At 59.4% G+C, this 26,221-nt stretch overlaps 1 protein-coding gene across 2 annotated transcripts; it reads right to left on the bottom strand.

Moving 5' to 3' along the window:
* Positions 1–1,907: 1,907 nt before the first annotated feature.
* Positions 1,908–24,328, bottom strand: CAPN1 (calpain 1). Of its 2 annotated transcripts, none has more exons than XM_055143230.1 (22): positions 23,904–24,328; positions 23,008–23,275; positions 22,801–22,870; positions 22,414–22,532; positions 21,083–21,216; positions 20,833–21,001; positions 20,232–20,315; positions 19,934–20,019; positions 19,564–19,638; positions 19,306–19,466; positions 7,208–7,386; positions 6,678–6,689; positions 5,825–6,033; positions 5,706–5,745; positions 5,334–5,399; positions 5,196–5,253; positions 4,414–4,478; positions 3,915–3,983; positions 3,759–3,837; positions 3,378–3,494; positions 2,687–2,745; positions 1,908–2,522 (listed from the first exon to the last, which is right to left on the bottom strand). In XM_055143230.1, the coding sequence occupies exons 2-22, from the start codon at positions 23,272–23,274 to the stop codon at positions 2,496–2,498; spliced, it is 2,145 nt and encodes a 714-aa protein (XP_054999205.1). In that variant the 5' UTR covers position 23,275; positions 23,904–24,328; the 3' UTR covers positions 1,908–2,495. The 2 variants fall into 2 exon arrangements, with proteins under 2 accessions (XP_054999205.1, XP_054999206.1); XM_055143231.1 differs by lacking the exon at positions 23,904–24,328 and adding an exon at positions 23,631–23,875.
* Between the last annotated feature and the right edge of the window lie 1,893 nt (positions 24,329–26,221).

Raw genomic sequence — 26,221 nt, 5'->3', positions numbered from 1 at the left:
CACAGCGGGTAGGGCATTTGCCTTGCATGCAGCTGACCCGGGTTCGAATCCCAGCATCCCATATGGTCCCCTGAGTACCACCAGGAGTGGTTCCTGAGTGTAGAGCCAGGAGTAACCCCTGAGCATCACCAGGTGTGACCCAAAAAGCAAAAAAAAAAAAAAAAAAAATTTGTGGGGTTTTGACCACACCTGCCAACGCTCAGGAATCACTCCTGGTAGGGCTCCAGGGAGGGTATCGGTGCTGGAATCAAACTGGGGGTGATGGTGTTTTACTCCTGTGCTCAGGAACTACTCCTGGTGGTGCTTGGGGGCACCATATGGAATGCCGGGGACTGAATCAGGGCCCACCACATGCAAGGCAAATACCCCATCATCAGCAATAGCTGACTATTGCTCAGAATAATTCCTGGGTGCAGAGCCAGGAGTAACCCCTGAGCATCAACAGGTGTGACCCAGAAAGCCATTTTTTTTGTTGTTGTTGTTATGAGCCACACCTGATGTGCTCAGGGCTTCTTCCTGGCTCTACCCAGAGATCACTCCTGGCAGGGCTCAGGGACCCTATGGGGTGCCAAGGATGGAACCGATGGAACCCAGGTTGGCCACATGAAAGGCAAGCGCCCTACCTGCTACACCATCGTGCCAGCCTCCAAGGGGAATCCATCTAAAACACCCCGATTCTCTGGACAGAGTGCAGGGGTAAGGCACTCGGTTAGCACATGGTCACCCCCGTTTGATCCCCAGCACTGCATATGATGCCCAGAGCCCCCCAGGCGAGATCCGTGAGCACAGAGCCAGGAGTAAGCCCTGGGCACTGCCGGATGTGGCTCGAAAGCAAACAAAAAGTCCAAATTGGGGCTGGAGATGGTTCAGAGGGTGGGAGGCACGTAAGGCCCACCTCAGTAGCCAGCACTGCATGGTCTGAGCAACACTGGGGAACCCCCAGCACTAATGGGGGGGCCCCAAACACCAAAGCCGAAGCTCAAATAGGTCAGAGACTGGTGACAGCTCAGGGGCAGGGCATTTGCCTTTCACAACTCACCCAGGTTCCATCCCCGGCACCCCATATGGTCCCTGAGCCCACCCACCACAAGTGATCCTGAGCAGAGCCAGGAGTAAGGCCTGAATCCCACTGTGTGTTGCCCCAAAATACCCCCCCTAAAAAAAAGGACACTGGGCTCTCACTGTTTCTCCAACTGTTTCACAGTGGGGCCTTGTGTGGACAGGGGCCCCCCCGGATCATCCTGACTGTGTGGGACCCTCAGGTCCAACAAACAACAGAGAAATGGGGAAGGCTACCCCTGCCCCACTCCTACCCCCCATGAGGGCCCCCGAGACCCAGCAGGGGGCCCAGGGGAGATAAGCAGCTCTGGACGGCCTGGGCTGCCCCGAGCCTGGCAGCCTGACCCTGGGGGCTCCCCAGATTCCCCGGAGATGCTGCCCTGGTTAGGGTCCCCCTTCAAGCCCCCCACCCCGCCGTGTCTGCCCTCTCAAACCTCTGGGAAGGCGGGATCCTGGCAGGTTCCCCTTACATAAGCCGCAGGTGTCTGGGCCAGGGGCACCCCCACTGCACCCCGGGGCCTTGAAGGAGCCTCCACTAGGAGAGCTCCCTGGGGGGTCGGTCGTGCTAAGTCGGGGTTTGGGTTCCCGCCAGAGCCACGCTGCCAGCTGCAGAGCACAGGGAAGGCCGAGGTGCAGCCTCCGCAGGGAGCCCAGACACTGCTCAGACAGGGTGAGCGAGAGGCCTGGAGCCACACAGCCCGGAATGCGGGGTCCCCCTCAATGACTCGGGGAGGGAGGGGCCAGGCAGTCAGATCCTCCAATCCTCCCCATCCCCAGGGTTCCTACAGTGGGGGTGCACCCCCAGGGGAGGGGCGGGGCACACAAACAACAGACACAGGGGTGGGGTCTTCTCTTTTATTACTTGGGGTTTCTCTGTATGGAAACAGGAGACCCCCCACCCCATGCCCCAGTGCCTCGGGGCACACTCGTCCCTGAAGAGTCCCCTTAAAAGTTACCAATATAAAAAAAGGGGGGAGCCTGCCCACCGTCCAGGCGGGGCTCGGAGTGGCAGGACAGGGGGACAGGCTGAGGGGCTGAGCGGTGATTGGTTTCTGCAAGAGAAAGGACAAGGCTGGGGCCCCCCCAGGGAGGCGGGCCACAGGTCCGACCGCAGACGGCAGAGCTAGTGGTTGAAAGTCTGCGGGGACACCAGTGCGAACTCTGCAGTGAGGCAAGGACATAGCGGGGTGGGGGGCTGTCTGCTCCCCATCCCCGGTGGAGGCACCAACAAGCAAGAGACCTCCCAGGCTGGCAAGGAGCCCCCAGCCGAGCCCGGAGAGGGTGAGCCGGAGTGTGGGTGGGGGTGCCCGGGAGGGGGCCCGGAGGGGGCTGCCCCTGCCCCGGGAAGGCACTGCAGCTGCGGAGGTCCGAGCCGGGCGGGGCCGAGGGACTTGGCAGATGAGGGAGGATGAGGGCGCAGCCGGGTCGGGCCCACCTCAGGCAAACATCGTCAGCTGTAACCACTGCGGGGCGGAGAGAGGTATGAGCAGGGTTCCTGGGGCCAGCTAAATCCACCCCCCCCACACACACAGCCAGGGCAGGAGGGCCAGGGAGCCGGGAGTGGGGGGGGACCCTTCATCCTCCGCCACCCTGCCGGCCCCTCCCGCCCCCGAGGGTCTGTTCCCACCTTAAACAGGTCGAAGGTCACCACGCCGTCCAGATCTGTGTCCAGAGCTTTGAAGAAGCCTGTGAGAGCACAGGCGGCCTCAGCGCTCAGCCTCAAGCTGGCGGCGCCCCCCCACCTCCAGCACTCTGTTCGGTTGGGTCTGGGGTCGCCCCGCTGTGCTCGGGGCTTACTGGGGGCTGGGGGTGCCTTGGGGGGCTCCATGTGGTGCCGGGGGTCTAGCCACAGGCGCCTTGCCCGCTGGATTCTCTCCCAGCCTGGCACTCAGCTTTGGGCTGGCCCAGCGCAGAGCCCCCCCGGACCCACCGAGCCCAGGTGGCTTTCTGCCCCCAGCACAAGCCCACTACACCCTGCGTCTAGCCGGTGAGAAGGGACCGTGAGGAGAGGGGCCGGCAGAAGGCAGAGGGGGCCGGACGGGATCTGGAGCCAGGGCAGGGTGGGGGCGGGGCCCAGAGCCGGGATGGGGAGGGGGCGGGGCCTGGAGCTGACATGCGGGCGAGGATGGGGCATGGAGTTGGTTTGGGGCCGTACATGGGCGGGTCCTGGATGGGGAGGGGCGGGGCCTGGAGTTGCTTCGGGCGGGGGGGGGCATGGGTGGGCCCAGGATGGGAAGGGGCGGGGCCTGGAGCTGGGGTGGGGAGGGCGGGGCGGGGCCTGAGGGGCCGGAGCCCGGGCAAGTGGCGGTGGCACTCACGGAACATGGTCTCCAGCCGCACCAGGCAGCACACGAAGTTGTCGAAGTCCACGGCCAGGTCGGGCTCCGAGTAGCGGGTGATGATGAGCTCGTACAGCTTCTTGTTGAGCTTGAAGCCTGTCCCAGGGTGGCAGGTGAGGGAGGGGAGGGCAGTGTGGCCCAGCCGTGGGGGAGTGGCGGAGACAGGTAGTGAGTGGACAGGGCGTGCCCCAAGGTGCAAAGACCCGGGCAGGGTCAGGTGGGCAAATGCCCTACCAAGGGGAGCACGGGGCCCACTCAGGGGCTGCACCAGGGGTGCTCAATGAGGAGCCCACCACGCTCCCGGGGGCCAGGGTCTGCCCAGACTGTGTGGCCCCCGCCCCCTCCCTCTCTGACGCCCACCTGCAGCCTCGATGGCCATACGCATCTCGTAGGCGCTCATGCTGCCCGACTTGTCCAGGTCAAACTGCCGGAAGATGGCCTGGTGGGGGGAGAGCAGAGGGTGAGGGGTCGGCCCAGAAGAGGAGGGAGGCATGGGGGGGGAGGGGGGAGCCCTACCAGGTAATTCCGGATGCGGTTCCACAGGATGTTGAATTCCACCAGGCCCAGCTTCCCGTTGCCATCACGCTGCGCAACCGTGAAGGAAAGTGCGCCCCTTAAAACGCATTGAGGGGGGGCGCTGGAGCAATAGCACAGCAGGTAGGGCGTTTGCCTTGCACGCTGCCGACCCGGGTTTGATTCCCAGCATCCCATATGGTTCCCTGGGTACCGCCAGGAGTAATTCCTGAGTGCATGAGCCAGGAGTAACCCCTGTGCATCGCTGGGTGTGACCCAAAAAGCAAAAAAAAAAAAAAAAACGCATTGAGGGGGATAAAGGACTAGAAATGTAACTGGCCACAAGCAGATCAGAACTAGGGCCCAGTGCGGGGGGAGGCTCCCCCTCTCACTCAATACAAGGCAGGACCGTGCCTCAGTTTCCCGATCACAGGGAAGAAGGCCGGGAGGCAGAGGCAGTGAGGGCCCAGGCCAGCCACAGCTTTGCAGGGCGGAAGGATACGTCCATGAGGTTCACCATGCTGCGGCAGGACTCCAGGCTGAAGCCCTTGGTGCGCAGGTCTTTGTCTGCAAAACAAAACAGAAAAAGCCCTTTTCAGCTCCTGGGGTGGCGAGGTGGGGGGTGGTCTCCGAAATTGCCCCCCAGGGTCAGGGATCTGCGTTTTCAGCATTAGAAAATAGGATTTCTGGGACTCAGTCATGACAGCCCAGGGCAGCCCTGAGAGACATGAAGTCAGGCCTCAAAGCAGGGGATATGAAGGGGTGGGGGTGGGGGGCGGGCAGAGGGCAGAGGCAGGAAACCTCAGCGTGCAAGGAGAGTGCAGAGTCTGGGCACACAGGGAAGGCTGGGAGCACTGAAGCCAGCCAGGGAGGAAGGGGAGCTGGAACCAACACTGGCACCAGGCAGGCCTGGCCCCCAACCCAGCGGAGCAGAGGCAGTCGGTGCCCTGAGAGTCTGGGAGCGAAGTCGGGGTGAGCAGGGCTCGGAAAAGCAAGGGGCTGGGGCTGGAGCGATAGCACAGCGGGTAGGGCGTTTGCCTTGCACGCGGCCGACCCGGGTTCGAGTCTCAGCATCCCATATGGTTTCCCCAAGCACCGCCAGGAGTAATTCCTGAGTGCAGAGCCAGGAGTAACCCCTGAGCATTGCCAGGTGTGACCCAAAAAAAAGCAAGAAAAAAAAAAAGGAAGAGCAAGGGGCCCCCAACCACGCAAACCAGGGCCAGATCTCCACACGAGCGCAGGCCATGGGAGGGGGGGTCAGGAGTGCCCACAGCCGGAACTCACGTTTGCTGATGATTCTGTTGAGGATGGTCCGAAGCTCCTTAACGCTGATCTCCAGGTCCTAGGGGAGACAGGACGGAGTTGGCACTGGGCCCCAGGGCCCCCACCCCCCACCCCCTGCCCTGCCCGCGCCCCACCTACCTCCCCGGCCAGCTGTCGGAAGAGGGTCTTGAAGTTGTCGTCGATCTCCTCTTCCGAGAGGACACGCTGTGAGGACGGGGAGCCGGTCAGGGTGGCCAGGGCCACGCGCCCCCCCTCAGCCTCGCCCAGCTACTGTGAAATGGGGTCTGACCCCCACACCCCGCCAGGGCTCTGGGGCCTCCAAACATCGTGCAGACCCCATGATCTCCCAGACCTGAGTTTCTGCTTAGCCAAGGAGGCCCGGCTGTCGGCCAGCACAGACCCCCCCCAGAGCTCAGGGCCCCCCGCACTATCACCCCGAGTGCCCGTGAGCTCCGGGCGCAGAGTGAGGAGAGGGGACCCCATGGACAGGCACCCTGTCCCCGCACGCACCTCATCGGGGAGATTGGCCTGGATCTGGTCGTCCAGCTCCCTGCGGGGCAGATGAGGGGCCAGTGAGTGGGGGCGAGTCGTGGGTGGGGGAGGGGGCGGGCTGGGGGGGCCCCACTCACTGGGTGCCGGCGCTCTTCTCCGAGAAGAAGCGGAGCACGAAGTCGCCCTCCTTGTTGGGCTCGAACGTGGATGGCACCACCACGTACTCGCCGGGTGGCAGGCGGAAGCGCGTGCTCACCTCCCGCAGGTTGATGAACTGCTCCGAGCGCGCCCGGGACGAGTTGGCCAGGAAGAAGTCGCGCTTCAAGTGCACGGGCCGGCCCACCAGCTGCCGAGGACAGGCCGCTGCAGCGGGGTGCCCACCGGCCCCCCCAGCACCCCCACATCCCCCCCCCCCGAGGGACTGGCAAACAGCTCAGTCACCTCCCGGCTGCGTGACCCCTCCGAGCCAATGTGCTTCTGGGTTAGATGGGGGCTGTGGGCAGGGGCTGGCGTGGTCCACCTGCTGGCGTGGACCCTCGGGTCGTCCGCCCCTGCAAGCACTTTGCACAGCTCGGGCTCAGGCCCATTTTACAGATGTTGACATGGAGGCCTGGAGCTGAACAGCTTGCTCAAGGGGCAGTACTGCTGGGACAGGAGCACCCCAGAGGGTGACAGCACCCCAGAAGGGGGTAGAGTTGCCAGGACAGCACCCCAGAAGGGGGCAGCGCTGTTGGATGTCACCCCAGAAGCGGGTAGAGCTGCCGGAACGGCACCCCAGAATGGGGAAGCTCTGGGGGGAGGCCAGAGTGGTGTGTGGGCAGGGCTGGGGTCAGGGTTCAAACCCCGCCCAGCACAGCGGCTCTGGTCCCAGCAGGCCCCCGTAGTGGCTTGGGGCTCCTGGGAAGAGGCTGGGCCAGGTGACTCGGCAGCTCTTGGGCGTGGCTCTGCCAGCTCCGGGGCAGTATCCAGGTGAGTCACGGGCACACCTACCTCCGGAGGGACCTGGAGGGAGAGGAGGAGGGTTAGAGACGTGGCTGGGCGTGGGGTGGGGTGGGGTGCAGGAGCTTGGGGGCAGGGCCCCGGGCACAAGCAGAATTCGTGAATGGGAGGCCAGGAGGTCAGTTCCAGGGTTCTCTTCCTCTGCGCTGAAACATAGCCCCGGAAGAGCCCTGGGGGGCAGTGCTCGTACCCCACAGCCCAGGGCACCAGTCCGCACCGGGCCCTCTGCTCCACTCTCCCCCAGGAGGGAACCACCACCCCCAGGCAGCCTTCCATCTACTTCTTTATGAGACTGTCCACCCCCGGGTGTCAGCTCCCTCAGCCCCAGGGCAGCTGCCCTGATCTCAGGTCGGGGCAAATGTCAGCATCTCCCCTCTCCTAGCCAAATCTTCACCAACTCCCGCGTACCCAGGATGCACTTCAGGGGCCTGCCTGCCCCCAGCCTGGCAGGGAACCTGAGCAGGTGCCAGGCCAAGGCGCCCTCTGGCGTCCCCTGGTGGAGCTCCCCGGCTTCCGCTCACCTCGTAGACGGCGAAGCCAATGGTCTCCATGTCGCGGCCGTAGCGGCGCTCGCGGCGCTTGTGCTTCTGCATGAGCGCCAGGACGAAGCTGCAGCCGTCCTCGCGTCCCCCGCAGTCATCATCGGGGTCATCCACCTCCTCCAGCCGGATCTTAAACTGAGGGTTCACCCAGAAGGTGGCTGCAGGAGCGGGGGCAGGCTGAGATCAGAGGAGGGGCAGGGCAGCAAGGCCCCCCCCATCTCTGTCCGTCCATCCGTTCGTCCGTCCATCCATCCATCCATTCACTCAGCAAATATGACTCAGTACCAACCAGGCGCCAAGGGACACAGTTGGGCAGGGACACGCCCGTCCCCAGCCCTCGTGGGTTCACATTCCAGAAGCCTGAGCGAGTCAGGTGAATTAACAGACCATTACCCGGAAGAAGCGGGTCAGGCTGGCGCTGGCCAGGTCGGGCTGTTTCTGAGGTGTCCTTGCCGCTGAGACACGAAGGGGAGCCCGGGGAGCCCCACGCCCCGGACATGAGGCAGAGCCAGGGTCAGGAGTGTGAAAGGGAAAAAGTCTCGGGCAGGGATTAGGCCGGGCCAGTGGCCCTGGCGACAGCTGCCGCAGCCCGGTGACTTGCATTTCTGGCGGAACGGTGATTCACCCTCTTGCTAACCCAAGTGCTGGGTAGAATGTGCAGAGTTCCCGCTGAAGACACTCGGCAGAACACTGGGCCAGGAGTGGCCCCTGATTGCCATCCCCTGTGATCCCCAAAACCATAAAAACGGGCAGCGCTAAGTCAAGCGTTCCCCTATCCCCACAGGCAAGACTGACACTCGTCAGGAGCAGAAAGCAGGAGGGACTGGCGAGGACAGAACGGCGGCCCCTTGGGGAAAGCTTGGCAGCTCCCCAACAGCGACCGTATGTCCAGCTGCCCTCTGCCCCCGCAGTCCCACTGCCAGGCGTCCACCCAAGAGCAGTGGATGTGGGCATGCGCCCCAGGAGCTGTGGACACAGCGCCCAGTGCATCACTACCGGGACAGCCACACGGCAGCGGCAAGCGGGCGGGCCAGCTGAGGCGGGTGGAATGACCAGGACGGCCCCTGGCAGTAAGGGGCCCGGGACAGGCAGTGAAGCCGGGAAGGACACGGATCCGCTCCCCCGCTGAGGCCCAGTGCTAAGGCCCGTGGCAGAGGAAAAGGGAAGTGAGAACCAGCTAGACGGGACCCGGGAAACCGTTTCCACTCCCTCTCCCTGTTTAGCGAGAATGAACAACATGGACGGCCGCTGCCAGAAACACCTCAGTCAAAATTACATGGTTGACTCTGAATCAGACTCTCTTGGTGTGGGGCCACAGCTGGCGGGGGCTCAGGGTCACTCCCAGCTTGGAGCTCCGGGGACCCGCAGGCACTGGGGGCTGAACCCAGGCCTCCAATAGGCGAAGAATGTGCCAAGGCCCTTCACGCTCCCCCAAATTTTGAATGAATTTTTGGCCACTGTGTGTTCAGAACACTGTATGTTCACTGTTGCCAAGATTTTTCAAGAATATGCCCCTTATACAGGGCGACACATGGCCTGTGGGTCAAGAAGCTGCATATCAATGAACTTAGGGAAACGTTTTTGGAAGGGACGCTACCCACTCTACTATCTCTCTGGCCCTGAGGCTGGAAAACCTTCTGCAAGTGAAAGTTGTCAGTCACCAAGAGCACAATCTGGGTGACTCTGACACTTGTCATCCAGGCCTCCTGTAAAGTCAAGGAACTCATAAAAGGAGGCTCATTTTCAGGAGTCTGAGTAATAATACAAGTGAGTGGCTGACTCGCTCCGGAGAAACTCACTTCCTCTGAGAACTTGGAGCTCAGCACACACCTTCGGGGCCAAATGAGTGCAGCTCTCAGCACAAAAGGCCTGAAACAGCCACATGGATTTAAAAAAAGAAAAAAAAACAGCAGGACTGCAAACACGGAATTGACAGAGACACACAGACACCGACCAGAAAGGTCTAGGCTTGTCCTGCGCGAGTCCATAGACGAGAAGCTTGAAAATCTGAGCAAGAAAGAACAGACTGAGGCGGGACTGGAGCGATAGCACAGCGGGTAGGGCGTTTGCCTTGCACGCGGCCGACCCGGGTTCGATTCCCAGCATCCCATATGGTCCCCTGAGCACCGCCAGGAGTAATTCCTGAGTGCAGAGCCAGGAGTAACCCCTGTGCATCGCCGGGTGTGACCCAAAAAGTAAAAAAAAAAAAAAAAAGAACAGACTGAGGGGCTGGAGCGATAGTACAGCGGGGAGTGCATTTGCCTTGCATACAGCCAACCCGGGTTCAATCCCCGGCATCCCATAGGGTCCCCTGAGCGCCGCCAGGCGTGATCCCTGAGTACAGAGCCAGGAGTAAGCCCTGAGCACTGCTGGGTGTGGTCCAAAAACCAAACAAAGCAAAAAGTCAGACTGAGTGAGGCTGGGGACAGTGCGGCTCCACAGGGGGGAGGCCAGATACTGCGGGGGTCCCCCAACACTGCTTACTGGGAGTAACCCACTACCCAGTATACCCCACCCCTAAAATAACTGGAAAAAGCAACATTAAAACTTCTAGAAACACCTGGCAGGGGGGTAGGGGCAGGGGCTGTGAGTTACATCCACCCCGTGCTCAGGAGCGTCCCCTGTTGGTGCTCGGGGGAACTACACGTGGTGCTGGGGATCAAACGGGTCAGCTGCATGCAGAGGAAACGCCCTCTACCGTGTCTTCAATCCTGCAGAAATGCTTCTTACATTGAAACGAAACACTTGTTGGAAGGCAAACCCACAGAGCTGACACTGCAAGACGGAGAAAATGAGGGAATTGAGAACGCTCTGCCGCAGCTCCCCCAGGGCCAGGCAGGGAGATTAGCGGGTGGGAAACTGGAGCACTTGAGAGAGAACAGGGGCTGAGGGCCAGGGTCCAGCCCGAGGCCAAAAGGAGAAGACAAGGGAGTTAGGGGAAAGGGGACATTCAGAACCATGGAAGACCCCCCTCATCACATGCAGAAAGCACCAGAACCCTCAGCAGAAAGAAAGGAAACCTATAGTTCAACACATCCATCAACCGCAAAGGATGGCAGAGGGTTCGAGAAAAACTACTGAAGAATGAAGACGCTATTAAAAAGGTGTTTCAGGGCCGGAGCAACAGCACAGCGATAGCACGGCCGACCCAGGTTCGATCCCCGGCACCCCATATGGTCTCCTGAGCACCGCCAGGAGTAATTCTCTGAGTGCAGAGCCAGGAGTAACCTCTGAGCATCGCCAGGTGTGACCCAAAGAGCCTAAATAAATAAATTAAAATGTGTTTCATGGAGTTCATGCCCACTTCAACCAGCTTAATCAGTGGCTGAATCAATAGCATTAAAGAGAAAAATACCAAGAAGGTGAATCAGCAAAGACCCTCGCTGAAAAAAATACCAGGAGATACATTTTAGGAAAATGAAAATGATTTCAGAGGAAAGACGTGAGAATGGTGTTACTGGGTGAGCCAAAGAAATACGAGAAAATACTGACGAGACCTTCATGGCAGAAAGCAAGCTGACGGAAAACACTAGCCAGGTCAGAGGATGGACAAAGAGGAAGGTTGTATAAGTGACACATTTAAAGTGACACATTTAAAGACCTGAGCAAGTGCTATGGTACAGTGTGCAGGGCATTTGCCTTGCACGCAGCTGACCCAGGTTCAATCCCTGGCGCTCCATAAGGTACCCTGAGCACTGCCAGGAGTAATAATACCTGAGTGCAGAACCTAGGAGTAACCCCTGAGCATCACCAGATGTGACTCAAAAAAGCCAAAAAAAATTTTTTCTTTTTTAAATAAAGATTGTCTTCACATTGAGTGGAGAATAAAAATACTATTCCTGAGGGCCAGAGTGATGGTATATCAGGTAGGGGGCTTGCCTTGCATGCAGCCCACCTGTGTTCGATCCTGAGCATCCCATATAATCCCTGAGCACAGCTGGGTGTGGCCCCAAACAAAATAAATCAATACTATTCTGGGGACCCCACCGAGGTACAGCTCCGAGGTGCTGGAAGCCGCTGGCATCATCAGGTTTAAGCAATGCCAATCACTGGGTCCATTATCTGAACCATCAGGGCCACACCGTGATGGCCTGCCTCTGGGAGAGGCCCTCGGGCTCCTGAGCACAGCTGTGGATTGACAGCATTAATGCACGTCTCACCAAAATCCCAAAAGCTTTTTTCATTCAAGTGTAAAACAAGATCTGCAAACTCATGCAAAGTTGTAAGGACTTCAGAGCCCAAACAATTTTGAAACCGTACAGAAACCCTGACACTTCCTGATTTCAAAATGCCCCACGAGGCTGCCGGTTAGGCTGCCGTAACCGAAAGAGTGGCACTGGCGTAAGGGCAGAGAAGCAGAGAGGCCGGAGCGATAGCAGAGTGCGGAGGGTGTTTGCCTTGCAGGGGCCGACCCAAGTTCGATTCCCGACATCCCGTAAGGTCCCCTGAGCCCTGCCAGGCGCGATCCCTGAGCACAGAGCCGGGAGTTAGCCCTGAACACTGTTGGGTGTGACCCAAAAAATCATCCCCCGAAAAAAAAAAAAAAACGCAGAGCTGGAGAGAATACAGGAGGGAAGAAACCCGGGGCTTGAGTGTGCCCACGGCAGCAGCGGCCGTCCTGATTCAAATCCCCTGCATGACGCCTGGTCCCCTGAGCCCCGCAAGAGTCACTCCTGAGCACAGAGCCAGGAAAAGCCCCTGAATGGCAATGACAGATGTGAGCCCAAACTCTTGCCAAAAGAAAACAGAACAAAATGGAATTAAAAATAATTCCAGGGGGGCCGGAGCGATAGCACAGCGGGTAGGGCGTTTGCCTTGCACGCGGCCGACCCGGGTTCGATCCCCGGCATCCCATATGGTCCCCCAAGCACCGCCAGGAGTAATTCCTGAGTGCAAAGCCAGGAATAACCCCTGAGCATCGCTGGGTGTGACCCAAAATGCAAAAAAAATAAAATAAAAATAATTCCAGGCCCAGAGCGATAGTACAGAAGGTAGGGTGTTTGTCTTGCACAGGGCTGACCCGGGTTCGATCCCCGAGCGCTGTCAGGAGTGATTCCTGAGTGCAGAGCCAGGAGCAACCCCTGAGCATCTCCAGGTGAGAACACACACACCCCACCCCCCGCCAAAAAAAAAATAGCTAAAAATAATTCCAATAATTCCAGATAATGGTCAATTGATTTGTAGATCTGGGGGCCAAGACCCCTCACTGGGGAAGAATCTTTTCAACAGATTACATAGAATAGCCAAAATTCCATATGCAAGAGAATCCAGGGGGTGCCTGCCATATACCCTCCGAGAAAATGAACTCAAAATGGATCAATGACATAAATATAAGAGCTAAAATGGAAACACTCAGGGGCCAGAGCGATAGCACAGCAGGGAGAGCGCTTGCCTTGCACTGCTGGGTGTGCCCCCCCCAAATAAATAAATAAATAAATAAATAAACTAACACTCAGAAGACACTCCAACATGGCTTCACGGCTTTGGATGTGGGAACAAATTTTTCAAAAACACAGTAAAAGCCTGAGCAACCAAAGAAAAAGTAAAAAATTTGCATGGCATCAAAATACAAAACTGGCCTATGAGACACGGTCCGGGAGCGGCAGTAGTGAGGAGGGCGCCTGCCTGGCACACAGCCAACCTGGGTTCAATCCCTGCTGGTCCCCTGAGTCTTCCAGGAGTAATTCCTGAGTGCCAAACCACAACACTGCAGGGTGTGATCCCCCAAACAAAACCAAACCCCCAAAAGGTGCTGAATATTATTAGCCATTAGGAAAATAAGAATCAAAATTTTGGTGAGATTTTGCCCCACCAGCATAGTAATTTTTTTTTCTTCTTTTTGGGTCATACCCGGCGATGCACAGAGGTCACTCCTGGCTCTGCACTCAGGAATTACCCCTGGCGGTGCTCAGGGAACCAGATGGGATGCTGGGAATCGAATCCAGGTCAGCCATGTGCAAGGCAAACACACTACCTGCTGTGCTATGGCTCTAGCCCCTATTTTTTAGATTTTTTATGAGGGACATGCCTGGCAGTATTCATATTTGAGGCTCCATGCTGAATTGTATTCAGTGCCAGGGATCAAACCTGGGGCCTCTGGTATGTAAAAGGTGCTCAGCCTGCAAGCTAACTAGCCCCAGTCGATTATAATAAAACCATAAGCCACAAAAACAGGCTTGGGCTGAGCACTCACTGAGGTTACCCAGGCTGGGAGCTCTGAAGGTCCCCTGGACTGTGGCGGATGGATATTGGCACCATAAATGGGGACATGGGATGGCAACAACGTACCCCTAAAACATATAAGCACTGACTTGCTTATAAGCCAATGTTATTGTCTCCCCACCTCCCCCCAGAAAGACGGACAGTACTATCACTGATGAGGGTGAGAAACAGCTCGGAGGCTGCATTGCCGCTACAGGCACAAAATGGTTATTTTGTGCACAAACTGTCCCTTTGGTTACGTCCAGCATGAACATAACCCCACAGCTGGACTCCAGCTCACAGACCCCAGGGTTTAAGCTCACACAAATGACAGTTCCCAAAAGCATCACTCAGCAGAGCTAAAAGCTTACTCGACTGATAAGTGAGCTAAACAGAGCATGTCCATGCCACGGATTTAGTCTGCTGTGAACGGGAAAAAGAAATGCAGGGGGCCGCAGAGACTATCCAGGGGGTCAGGTGCTTGCATTGGATGCGGTTGGCCCAGGTTGGTTCAAACCCCAGTGTCACATCTGGTCCCCGAAGCACTGCCCAGAGTGACTCCTGAGCACAGAGCCAGGAACAAGCCCTGAGCACGGCCACATGTGGCCCCCAAAACAAACCCCAAAATAAACAAAAATAAAATAAGGGTCTGGGGCTGGAGAGATAGCACAGCGGGTAGGGCGTTTGCCTTGCACTCGGCCGACCCGGGTTCAAATCCCAGCATCCCATATGGTCCCCTGAGCACGGCCAGGGGTAATTCCTGAGTGCAGAACCAGGAGTAACCCCTGTGCATCGCCAGGTGTGACCCAAAAAGCAAAATAAATAAATAAATAAATAAATAAAAAATAAGGGTCTGAGGTAGTACAGGGGTTAAGGCACTCACAGCGTGCAGCTGTCTCGGGTTCAGTGGCTGCCACTACAAACGGTCCCGTGAGTATTGCCATGTCCCGCCACTAAGCACAGAGCCCGGAGGAGCCCCTGAGCACTGTGGGGTGCGGCGCCAAAACAAAAAAATTATATACCTGGAGGGAAAATGACCACTTTTTTACTGAGGGGCTTCCATTAAGGTGTAGCCCAAAGAAATGAAATAACCATATAATTTTTAAAAAAGTCATTTAAAAAATGACTGAAGCTAGTAGAGTGGGTCAGGCACTTGCCTTGCACACAGCCTGCCTGGGTTCAATGCCCGGCACCAAATACGATCCCCAAAGCACTGCCTGGAGTGATCCCTGAGCACTGGCCCCAAAAGAACAAGAAGAATCATAAATTCTACAAATAAGTTTCAAGAAAGCAGCAGCATGAAATGATTAACACGGGTACAAAGATTACAAAGTGACAGTGTTAATCCCGGGATTCTGGGTTCCCAAGTGGCAAGACAGACAGAGACACGAACACGGTAATGCAAAAGCAGTGGGAGTTTTATTCCAGTACACTGGGGTCAACTATCTCACCCATAGAGTGGTCTTTTGATAGCGACCCCAGTATACTGGAATAAAACTCCTACTGCTTTTGCATTATTGTGTTCGTGTCACTGTCCGTCTTGCCACTTGGGAACCTAGAATCCCGGGATTAACAACAGGATGGCAGGTAAGGCGCTCGCCTGGCAGGCAGCTAAAGCTAACCCAGGTTCAATCTACAGCATCCCATACAGTCCCATGAGCCCACTGGGAGTGATCCCTGAGCGCAGAGCCAGGAGGGAGCCCTGAGCACCACGGGGAATGGCCTAAACACAGAAACAAAAGAGCAAAGATTAATGATAAGGAGAGAAAATACCTGTAAAGCAAGGATCGATTCTTTGGTAAAGGCCAAGACTCACAAAGCCCCCAGAGCTGAATAAAGACAGAGAAGTGGGCAGATAAGGAAGACTGGGAGCCAACCGGAGCGAGAATCGGTCCCGCTGAGGCTGCAGAAACGTTCAGGATAATTCTGAGATGATGCAAAGGGCAGACTCCTAGAAAACTCGATTCATCAAAACCGGCTCCTGAGGAAACAGATCAGGCCTGTCAGCTGCTATCAACTCCACCGGCTCCCCTACAGCGGGGCAGGCCCAAAGGCTTTCCACACCAGTTCTACCAAACTCCCAAGCCACCTGCCATCCCCGAGACACACTTTTCTAGAAAACACAAGGAGCAGGGCTGGAGCAATAGCACAGTGGGTAGGGCGTTTGCCTTGCACTCGGCCGACCTGGGTTTTATTCCCAGCATCCCCTATGGTCCCCTGAGCACCGCCAGGGGTAATTCCTGAGTGCAGAGCCAGGAGTAACCCCTGAGCATCGCCGGGTGTGACCCAAAAAGAAAAAAAAAAGAAAACATAAGAAGCGACACTTCCCAATTCACTTGTCCAGCCTGAGAAAGAATCAGCACAACAAAACAACCCGGAAGGAAAACACAGAGAAAAAAGTGAGGGCGGGCGCCCAGGTGATGCAACAGGGCTGGAGCAGACTCTTTGCATGCGGGAGCCTTGGGTTTGGTCCCCAGCAAGAGGTGTGCCCTGGGCAGTGAGGGGAGAGGACGGGCACCCAGATTGTGACATCAGGACCATATTACATTCTCAGGAAGTAAGCTCGACCTTAGGGAGCAAAGGGATACATGGTTCAAAGGGCCGAAGGACATGCCTTGCATAGCAGCATAGAAACAAATACAACAAAAAGTTTCTGATAATAGGATAATAGTAAACTTTATCATAGATAAAGGATCTCTGAGATCTCCAGAGGAGTGTTTCAGTGGCAAAAGTCCCACTGGATATTGTGGCCGAGAGCCCGGCCTAAGGCGGCGGTTACTCCTGCCCCAGCACGACAGGCCCAGCCAGCAGGAGGAATGAGAAATGGGTTAGAAAGTGGAAGACTGGAAAAGAAGAAACATAGAAATATGACAAAAAAAGAAGCATGCCATTATCTGGGCCGGAGAAACAGTACCGCGGGTTAGGGTGCTTGCCTGGCATGCAACTGTCCCGGGTTTGATCCCTGGCACCCAGTATGGTCCCCCAAGCATGCCTGGAGGGATCCTGAGCACAGAGCCAGGAGTAAGCCATGAACACCTATGGGTCTGGGGTCCCCCCCAATAATTGCCATTATCTGCAGATTCTATATGGTCAATTAGCAAACCCCAGAGAATGGCTGGAGCAATAGTACTGCAGGTAGGACTTACATTCGGCCAACCCAAGTTCAATACTTCGACATCCCATATGGTCCCCTGAGCACCACCAGAAGTAATTCCTGAGTGCAGAGCCAGGAGTAACCCCTGAGCACTGCCAGGTGTGGCCCCCAAATAATCATAGCACTGTAGCACTGTCATCCCGTTGTTCATCGATTTGCTCAAGCAGGCACCAGTAACTTCTCTATTGTGAGACTTGTTGTTACTGTTTTCGGCATATCAAATACACCATGGATAGCTTGCCAGTCTCTGCTGTGCAGGTGGAATACTCTCAGTAGCTTGCTGGGCTCGCCGAGAGGGACGGAGGAATCGAACCCGGGTCAGCCACATGCAAGGCAAACGCCCTACCTGCTGTGTTATCGCTCCAGTCCCCAAATAACCATAAATCAGGGAAAATGATTACATTTCAACAAATTCACTGCATATCAATAATTCACATGGCAGGTACCAGGAACAATATATTACTTGGGAGATGGAGTTCATTTTATCAATTCATGTGAGTGCCAGTATCAAACTCGGTGTCTCATACATATGAAACAAGTGCTCTACCACTGAACACAATTTCAAAAGGAATACACAAAGCATATATGACTAACTAGGGAGCCCAACACTGCAGGCGGGAGGTTGGGGTTCCATTCCCGTTATCACATGGTCCCCTAAGTACCCCAGACATGACCCCTGAGGAAAAAACACCCGAATAGCTCCTCAGCCACCAGCTAGGACCGCCCTAAACAAAAATAAAGCTATATTTACATAGCCTGTTAGAATTAAATCTCAGAAGACAGAGCTGAGTCTCGAAAAATAGAAAACGTTGAAAGACGTTAAAGAAAGACATTACATGAATTAAGAGAGATGCCACAGTCCTGGAGAAGATTCAACACTGGGGTCTGGGGGAGTCGGAGTGATGGTAGTGAGTAGGGTGCTTGCCTTGTAAACCTAGGTTCCATCCCTGAGCACGTCCACGAGTCATCCCCAAGCACAGAGCGAGGACCGAGCCCTGAGCACCGCTAGGTATAGCCCCAAAATCAAAACAAAATTAGGCAGGGTGCAAGGCAGAGCTCCGTCTGGCAGGCAGGCGGCCAAGAGGCAGCAAGAACGCTCGGTCCCATGCCACAGGCCAACTTTGTGGGCACGGCAGCCAGGCAGCCCCCTGGAACCCACACATCACCATCACGGCCACCACAGCAACACCGGAAGGGAAGGGGAGAACCACAAGACTCAAAACTGTCCAGCCCCGGGGCTGGAGCAATAGCACAGCAGGTAGAGCGTTTGCCTTGCACGTGGCCGACCCGGGTTCTATTCCCAGCATCCCATATGGTCCCCGGAGCACTGCCAGGGGGTAATTTCTGAGTGCAGAGGCAGGAGTAAGCCCATGCATTGCCAGGTGTGACCCAAAAAGGAAAAAACAAAACAAAACAAAATTGTCTGGCCCAGCTCTCCGCCCCAAGCCCAGCAGTTCCAAATAAAAAGCTGCAATTGCTTAGTCCTGGGTGAGCTGGTGCTGCGGTCCCCTCGGGGTTTCCCGACTCAGCCTACTGATACACAGCGCCAGCATCTGTGCCCGCGAGGAAAGGGGGGTTTCTCAGCCAAGGGGGCAGGGAAGGGGGTTATCTACCTGGGGAAAAGTGAAAGTGGACCCCGCACCTGGCGGGGTGAGGAGAATCCTCAAACAGAGGACGGCCAGCAGGCGCTGCTGGACGTTGGACAGCCGGGTGGGGTGGCTGACCCAGCGGGGGGACCTTCTCAAGAGCTGCAGCAGCCTTGGGGGAAAGATGGAGGCAGGGGGACAACGGGGAGAAGACGGGGTGGCGGCAAAGGGGCAGGGTGTGGCGACTGCCGAGAAACCTGGTGTAGAAGGGAGCCGAGCCGGGCCGGGAGGGCCTTGCCCGTCTGTTCTCTGTCCAGTGGGGAGCAGGTGCCCTGAAGGAGTGGGGGTCGGGATCTGAGCAGAAGAGGGGGCTCCGGGGCTGGAGCGATAGCACAGTGGGTAGGGCGCTTGCCTTGCACGCGGCCGACCTGGGTTCGATTCCCAGCATCCCATATGGTCCCCTGAGCACCGCCGGGGGTAATTCCTGAGTGTAGAGCCAGGAATGACCCCTGTGCATCGCCGCGTGTGACCCAAAAAGCAAAAAAAAAAAAAAAAAAAAAAAAAAAGCAGTAAGTCCCATTTGGAGATGCAAAAAAAGAAAAAAAAAAAAAAGAAGAGGGGGCTCCCAGGCATGGGAGCGGGGAGGGGGCAGGCGGCAGGTGCATGCCGACCAGGTGAGTCAGCGGCCAGCGGCGGGGAGCGTGGGCACATGCCCGGGCACTGAGCCTGCAGCTGTTTAGTTATGGCCCGGCAGGAACCTGGCGGACTCGCCCAGCTGGCGGCTGCCCGGGGGCCACAGGCAAGGTGCTGGGGCTGGTGGCGGGCAGAGCAAAAGAAAAGGCGTCTAACCTCTTAGGGTGAGGGGGAGTGGCGGGGTGAAGGGCTGTGGGGGAGCAGCGACCTCAACAGACCCAATCACCCCAAGAAGCAGAAGTTTGGGGAGCAGAGCGAGCTCGGTCCTGCCTTCAGGGGGCTGCAGGTCACCAGGGTGGCGACTTAGAGGCCGGGCTGTGGACTGACCCATAAATGGAAAAATCCAGGCAGGGCTCAGCCCAGCCTGGCCGGTGTGACACCCCAGGGTCCCCGCACGGCAGCACAAACCCACAGCTCCAGGGGGGCGCCGCACCCCCGCGTACCCGGGTAGTTGCGGCAGCCGCCCGCGGTGCTGCCCCGCCGCCACGTGCCCTCGTACAGGGTCGTGTTCCACTTGCGGATGCTGCGGCTCTTGAGCGCGTCGGGCGTCAGGTTGCAGATTTCCAGGCGCGTGAACTCCCGCATGAAGTCCCGGAAGGACATCCTGGGGGGCGGGCGAGGGGCAGGGCTGAGCGCGGGCCACGGGCGCAGGCGGGGTGCCAGGCGCCAAGGCAGGGTCCCCAGGATGAGGGGGCGCTCACCAGAACTCCCCATCTTCCATCTTGATCCGGAGCTGGTCCCGCTCGTAAGGGTCCACATTGTTCCACTCCATGGAGCTGCGGGGAAAGGGCGCTGAGGGGGGCGGGGGATACGGACTGCCCCGCACCCACACCCCCCCGCCCGAAGCCCTCTACAAGGCCAAAGCGAATCTCGGCTTTGGAGTGTCTTGTGAGAATGGAGTCAGATGCCCTGAGGATGGGCACAGGCTGGGCACAAGGGCTGCCAGCCTGAGCTTGGCCAGGGGAACTCCCACCCACCCAGCTCACTCCCAAGCCCACCCTACTGGCAGAGCCCCTAGCAGCAAGGTCAGGAGCCCCCCAACCCCAGGCTCCCTGGCCAGGCCCCCCTCACCCGTCACTCCAGGCTCCGGTCCACTCCACCTCACCCCAGGGGTTCCGCATCCGGATCAGGCTCACCATCTGGCCCTGGTAGTTCACCTGCGGGCAAGGGTGCCCATCAACACCTGTGACACCCCTTCCCCCGCCCTTCTGGGTGCCCAGCACGCTGCCAAGGGGAAGCCGGGCGAGGCCTGATCGGGAGGCAGCATTGATCTTGCGGTTCCTGAACCAGGAAGGACCAGACAGGCCCTAGCACTGGGAGAGTGCAGGGGGCAGACACGGGGGCGGGGGTCCCGGGAGCTGGCGGGTACCTGCTTGGCCCCAGTCACTGAGTAGGCATGGCCTTTCACCAGCTTCTTGAAGGTGACGGCCTCCATGTCCAGGACGCTGGAGATCTGCAGAAAGACGGAAGTGTGGGGACCCTCCCAGAGGGTCCGCCCACCCCCCTTTGTGGCTTGGGAGTGGCAGGCCGTGCCCCTGGCCCTATGGAGCCTATCGCCCCCACATGCAGACATGAGCCCTGAGAAGGGGGCCCCGAGGTACCCCAATGTCCCTCTCAGGCCCTTTACTCTCACTGCCTTTGACCAGAGCTGGCCAGGCCTCTGGGAACACACACATGGCCACAGGTACCATTCATACTCCCCCTCCCCCCCCCGCCCCCCCCCCCCGTGTCCGCCAGCCAGGAGGGCCTCAAGAGAGGGACAGAGAGGCCAGGAGAAGAGGCGAAATGTCAGTAAGGCTGTCATGAGGGGCAAAACTAGTGGGCACGAAGCCCAAGATCCTGGGTGGGGGGGTCTGGGGTGGAGGCCCAGGGGTGCTGGCAGTAGGGAAGAAGAGCTGAGGTCATGTTGGGGTGGTGACCCCCACACCACTGGGTAGGCCAGGCCGGGCTGGGGTGCAGGGGGCTCTCACGTCGATGGAGCAGCCCAGCAGGGAGCCTCTCTCCAGGGCCTTGAGGATGATCTGGTAGAGGTCGCTGGGCGCCTTGCGCAGCTCATACCACTCGGTCACGCCCCCGGTGAAGTCCTCGAAGCCCTCCGAGGTGCTGCCCCCCGACAGGGCCTCGTAGCTGCCGTTCACTCTGGGAGAGGGCGTGCTGGTCAGTGCCAGGGGAGCGGGCAGCCCAGCCCCGCAGCCCAGCGCATGCGCGGCGCCCACTCACTTGGCATAGGCCTTCTCCAGCAGGGCGCTCCAGAACTCGTTGCCCTGCGCCGAGTGCACGAACACGAGCTTCCCGTCCTTGGTGGGCAGCAGGTCATCCACCACCACATCCACCCACTCCCCGAACTGCCACAGCTGCAGGGGACAGCGGGGGGTTGGTCAGCCTGCGAGCAGTGAGGGCCACTGCATCCCGGCCATCTTACTGGACACAAAGCTGATCCCACAGCACGTGATCTGCCTCCCACGGGGAGCTTCAGTTTTCCCCATCCATAAACAGGAAGAGGGAACCGGATCTCGGGGTGAAGCTGGAAGGCAACTCTGGGCCATTTGGGACCTTCAGAGGAGTCGGCCTTGCCCAGGGCCTGTGTTTCCAAAACCTGCTCTGCACCCCACTTTCTCTTCCATCCTGAGCCTGGGGGTCGGGGACACACGTGCAAGTGGCTAGTGGAAGGGAAATATGGGCGCTTCCACGGCAGGATGGGTAGGGCTCCCCAATCACGAGGGTTGAGACTGAGAAGGGAGCCAGTGGAGGTGGGGGATGGGATTGGGCAGCGGGGTGGGGCGGGGCAGGGGGTGCACAGAACAAAGAGGGAAGGAGGGGTGGGCCCTGGGGCCAGGGGTCGAAGGGGCATGTTAAACTGGCCAATCAGAGGCCCGGAAGGAGCGGATTGGAGGAGTGCGGCAAGGGGGCGGGGATAAGAGCAAAGCCACACCCCTGCGGACCAGCGGGCGCGGCAGGTGCGGCACTTGGCCAAAGTAGGTCGCCCCTGGGTCCCTTGGTCCTGCAGGCCATTTCCTTGCCAGGGGGTGCGGAAGGAGGCAGAAGGTAGCGGCTCCCGGAGTCCCCAGGGCCGGGACGGGGGTGGGGGTCTCATCCAGAGCTGTCCAGGTGCGGCCCTCCCAACCCCAGCTCGCTGGGAATCCATCAGGGTGATCTAACAAATGGGCGCCGTGGGCAAAGCAGGCAGGACAAGCTAGTACGAGAGACGTCACCCGAGGCTTCTCTCTGGCCGCGGCCCAAGTGCAGGCGGGGTTGGGGGGGGGGCGTGGGAAATCACGCCAGGGGTGGGATGGAGCCCCAGGGAAGGAGCAGACCTGCCAGGATCTCCCCAGCGGCATGACAGATCTTTCTGCTTTCCCCAGCCCTTTCCCCCACAACACGCACCAGCAGCCACCCAGGAAGCATGACTGATTCACACAGGACAAATCTGGGGGGCCATCGGGAGATCAGAGGTCTCCCACAGGGAGCGCTCCCCCACCCCGCTCACTTCAGACCAGGGTACTGGGGGCCCCAGCTCCTGGCGGCCTGCTGCTGGCCCTCAGGCCCCTCACCTGAAAGTGGAAGATTCCAGCATAGCCATCCTGGAAACTCTGGCCATGCGGGACCACCCGGTGCAGGAGAGTGTCATTGAGGGTCAGGGAGGCGATGGCAGCCAGGAGCCAGCAGTCCCCTGGGTGGAGGTAGGGGACACAAGTGTCAAAAGACCTCGCCCATCTGCTCTGCACCACTCAGGAGGGCCTCCACTGGGGAAAGCCGGGGTTCCCTGGGTGGGGTACCCCTCACTTTACAGAAAAGACCCAGGAATCCGGGCAAACCAGCCGCAGTGCTGCTGGCCAGAGCCTGTCTGGGCTTGCAGGAGGGAGGGGCTGGGCCAGAGCCCGAGGAAGGAGCCCCGGGGTAACAAGTGTGGGAAGGAAGACTGGGAACCCCCAGCCTACCCAGCGCCCCCTGGCAGATGTCCGTGCGGGTGGCTCCATCCACGATGAACTGTGGGTTCGACAGCATCTCCTGCAAGACACCCGGAGATCTGTCCTTGACCCAGCCCCCCACACCCCATTCGCGACCAGAGCCTGGAGGATCCTTCCTGCTCCGGCAATGGGCTTGCCTCGGCCCCCCACCCCCCTGCCTAAGGTCATCACTCTCACCGTGGGGCGCTTCCACCGGATGCCATAGGTTTTGGAGGAGTTGGGGCCCAGCTCCTTGAAGCCCAGGCTCTGGGCTATGGGGGGGAAGGCATCGTCTCGGAAGAGGGCCCCGCTCTGCAGGCACTGGGCCCGCAGCTGCTCGAAATCCTGGCCCAGGTACTTGATGGCGTTTTCATGGCGGCCCAGGCCCAGGTCCTTGGCCCGCTGCTTCTGCACTTGCGCCGACACCCCCGTGCAGTACACGGGCTGGATGATCTCCTCTGCCATCCTGCACACGGAAGGGCCAGCTTGGAACCCCCGCTGCCCAGACCTGGAACTGGGGTGTCCCCTTGCTACAGCAGTCCTAAGGCCCCGGGCGCCCCTGTCCCCTCTGCTCCCCTCCTAGGACCCAGAAGGGAGTGGAGGGTCCCGGGCCCCACCCCCTGCCCCAGGCTCCAGCCTTCTCCAGCCTTCTCCTTTGTCCTGCGGCAGGCCAGCAGCTAGGCGGGGCTCGGCGGAACCGCCAGAGTGACCCAGGGACCCGGGGGAGGTCACAGACCCCCGGGGCAGAACTTGGATTCTTTGCCTGCCTGCTCCGGGCTCCCAGGTCTAGCCAGGATCTCGCCTCCGCGCCGGCTCCTCACCCCTCCTGGGAGACGCAGAACTCCCGGCAGACAGGGGTCCCCCTCTCCCCAGGTCCCTGCAGCACGCTAGCTGCTGGGGACCCCGGGGATCCCGGTCCCTTCGCGTGCCGCCTTCCGCCAGCCCAGCCCCAAGGGGCGCGCCAGCCGGGGCGGACCCTGCGCGGGGCGGCGGCCGGGGTGTGGGGGCAGCCCCATCCCAGCACACAGGGCTCCGGAGCCCGGCAGCCCCCGAGAGGTGGCCCGGAACCTGGGTGCCGCCACCCAAATCCTTACCTGGGGGAGGAGTGTTGGGGGGCCGCTGCGTCCTGCGCTGGCGTCCCCGGTGGCAGCTCCGGGAAGGGCCCAACCAGGAAGCGCGCAGCTCCCCGCCCTCCTCCCCGCGCTCCTCCTCCTCCTCCTCCTCCGCCGCCGCTGCCGTCGCCGCCGCTTCCTCGGCGCTCCCTTATCTCGGGCACCCTCTGCTCCGACTCCCCGAGTGTCCCCGGCCCTCCCTCGGCGGGCCGGCCGCCAGCTCCAGCGGGGACAAATTAGCCGGAGGCAGCGCTGTCCCCGGGGAGGGGCGGCGCGCGACGGGGACGCGAGGGCACCGCGGGGAGGCCGCGCCCGCCGGGCCGGGGGTATTTTTAACCCGCGGCCTCGGCTCGAGTTGCAGGGCGGCGCCCCCGAGGGCGCTCCCGGGCCCCCCCACTCCGATCCTCCCCCGCGCGCAGCTGTGCCCGGCCCTGCCCCCGCAGCGCCCCCAGAGCCCGGCCGAGATTACTCGGGCTGCGGCAGCTGCCCCGAACCGGGCCTGGCGGCGGGCAGCGGACCCGGCCGGACGCGGTCCCCGGGGCCCCACCCAGCCCAGCACCCCGCGGGCCCCCGCAAACCCCGCGCCGGGCGCCGCAGGCTCGAGGCGTCCTGGCTGGCGTGGGGCAGAGGCCCCCCCATACCCCATTTCTGCTGGCCGCGTGACCTTGGAAGAGTCTCCTCCCCTCCCTGCCTCGGTTTCCCCTCCCGCGCAGCGTGTGGGATGTTGGAGTCGGCGCGGGGGCCCGGATTCCTCCCCCGACCTGGGGGCTTTCTTGGACCTGAGGTCTCAGCCTCGTCTCCCCGCACCCCACCCGCCCTCAGCGTGGCAGAGACTGTGCGGGACCAACTCAGATGGGAGACGGGGCGGGGTCCTGTCTCCTGAGGGGCGAGAAGTGGGAGGGGACCCAAGTGGAACCTCAGATCTGGCCTTGGCACCGATCTCGGGGTTTCCTACCCAGCACTGGTTGCATCTGGAAGAAATCCAGGGGAGCATTTTGTGGGGTGACACTGCATAGCTTTCCTGGGCTCCAGTTCACGGCCCCCCAAAACTAGCTCACAGACGCTGGTGTGATCTGACCCCACTCCCACCCCACAAGGGGGGGCGCAGGCCCCAGGGCAGGGTGGGGCGGGGATCCCTCACCTGGTGAGTCAGGGCCGGCCCTGCTGACTATGGCTGGTCATGGGTCAGCCTCTGTGGGTCCAGTGCCCACAACAGCCCTGGCAGGGCTGGCACCGCCAACACCCATGACGGAGGCAGAGCAGCCCCTGTGGGAGCAGCTCCCGGCTCCATGTTGTCGATTAAGAAGCTGAATCCAGATGGATGAGTAAGAGTTAATTTACCCAGGCGGTGCCAAGGGGAGCGTGCTGGCAGAAAGATGGCAGGTGCAAAGGTCCTGTGACAGGGGCTCGCCCTTTCCTGGAGGAACTTCAGGGGTGTCTGTTCCTGGATGGCAGGAGGTGGGGAGCGGGCAGGCAGAGCAAGGCCACTTGTACCCCAGCACTTACCTCTTCCCCCGTGTGCAGAGTCCCCAGAATCCTGTTCACACACCGGCCACTCCTGCCGTCTACACCTGATTGTTCCACACTGACCACATTCTGTGTGTGCCCAGTGCAGTGCTCACCCAGGCAGGACAGTAGAGGCAGAGGTGGCTGAAGTGGGCTGGCAGCAGCGATCAGCCCCTAATTGGGAAGGAGGCACCTACTGGAACCTTCTTTAGTCACAGCTTAGAGTGGGCATGAATTAGACAAAGTGGGGTCTGGGGACAGCTCGGGGAACAGCCTGAGCACAGGGAGGGACTAGAGGATGCAGTGAGTTCTCGGGGCAAGGAGAAGGGAAGGAGGAGGAGCTGGGTGCCCACGGCAGGAAGAAAGCAGAAGGCGGATGTGAAAGTGTGAAGGTGGAGGCAGGCCACAGGGACCGAGAAAGGGCCAGAGAGATGGGACAGCAGCTGACCTAGGCTCAATCCCCGGCACCACATCCGGTCCCCTGAGCACTGCACTGGGCACCTTCAGGTATGACCCCAAACAAAACCAAAACAAAAATGCAGGGAGAGTGGCTGGGAATGCAGTTGGGTGCCAAGTGCTTGCCTTGCAGGGGGAGGTATTGGAAGAGTGTATGACTGAAACCCAATCATGTATATATCACTGATTCAATTAAATATATATATATATGTATATATGGGTCAAAGGGCCCTGAGAGATAGGACGGTAGGTCGGATACTTGTCTCCCTAATGTCAATCCTGATTCCAATGCCAGCACCTCTCAAGGTTCCCTGAGCACTACCAGGAGTCACTTCTGA

The sequence above is a fragment of the Sorex araneus genome, chromosome 6, assembly GCF_027595985.1.
Source record: "Sorex araneus isolate mSorAra2 chromosome 6, mSorAra2.pri, whole genome shotgun sequence".
Lineage (NCBI taxonomy): Eukaryota > Metazoa > Chordata > Mammalia > Eulipotyphla > Soricidae > Sorex > Sorex araneus.
This window is presented reverse-complemented; position numbering and strand designations above follow the sequence as displayed.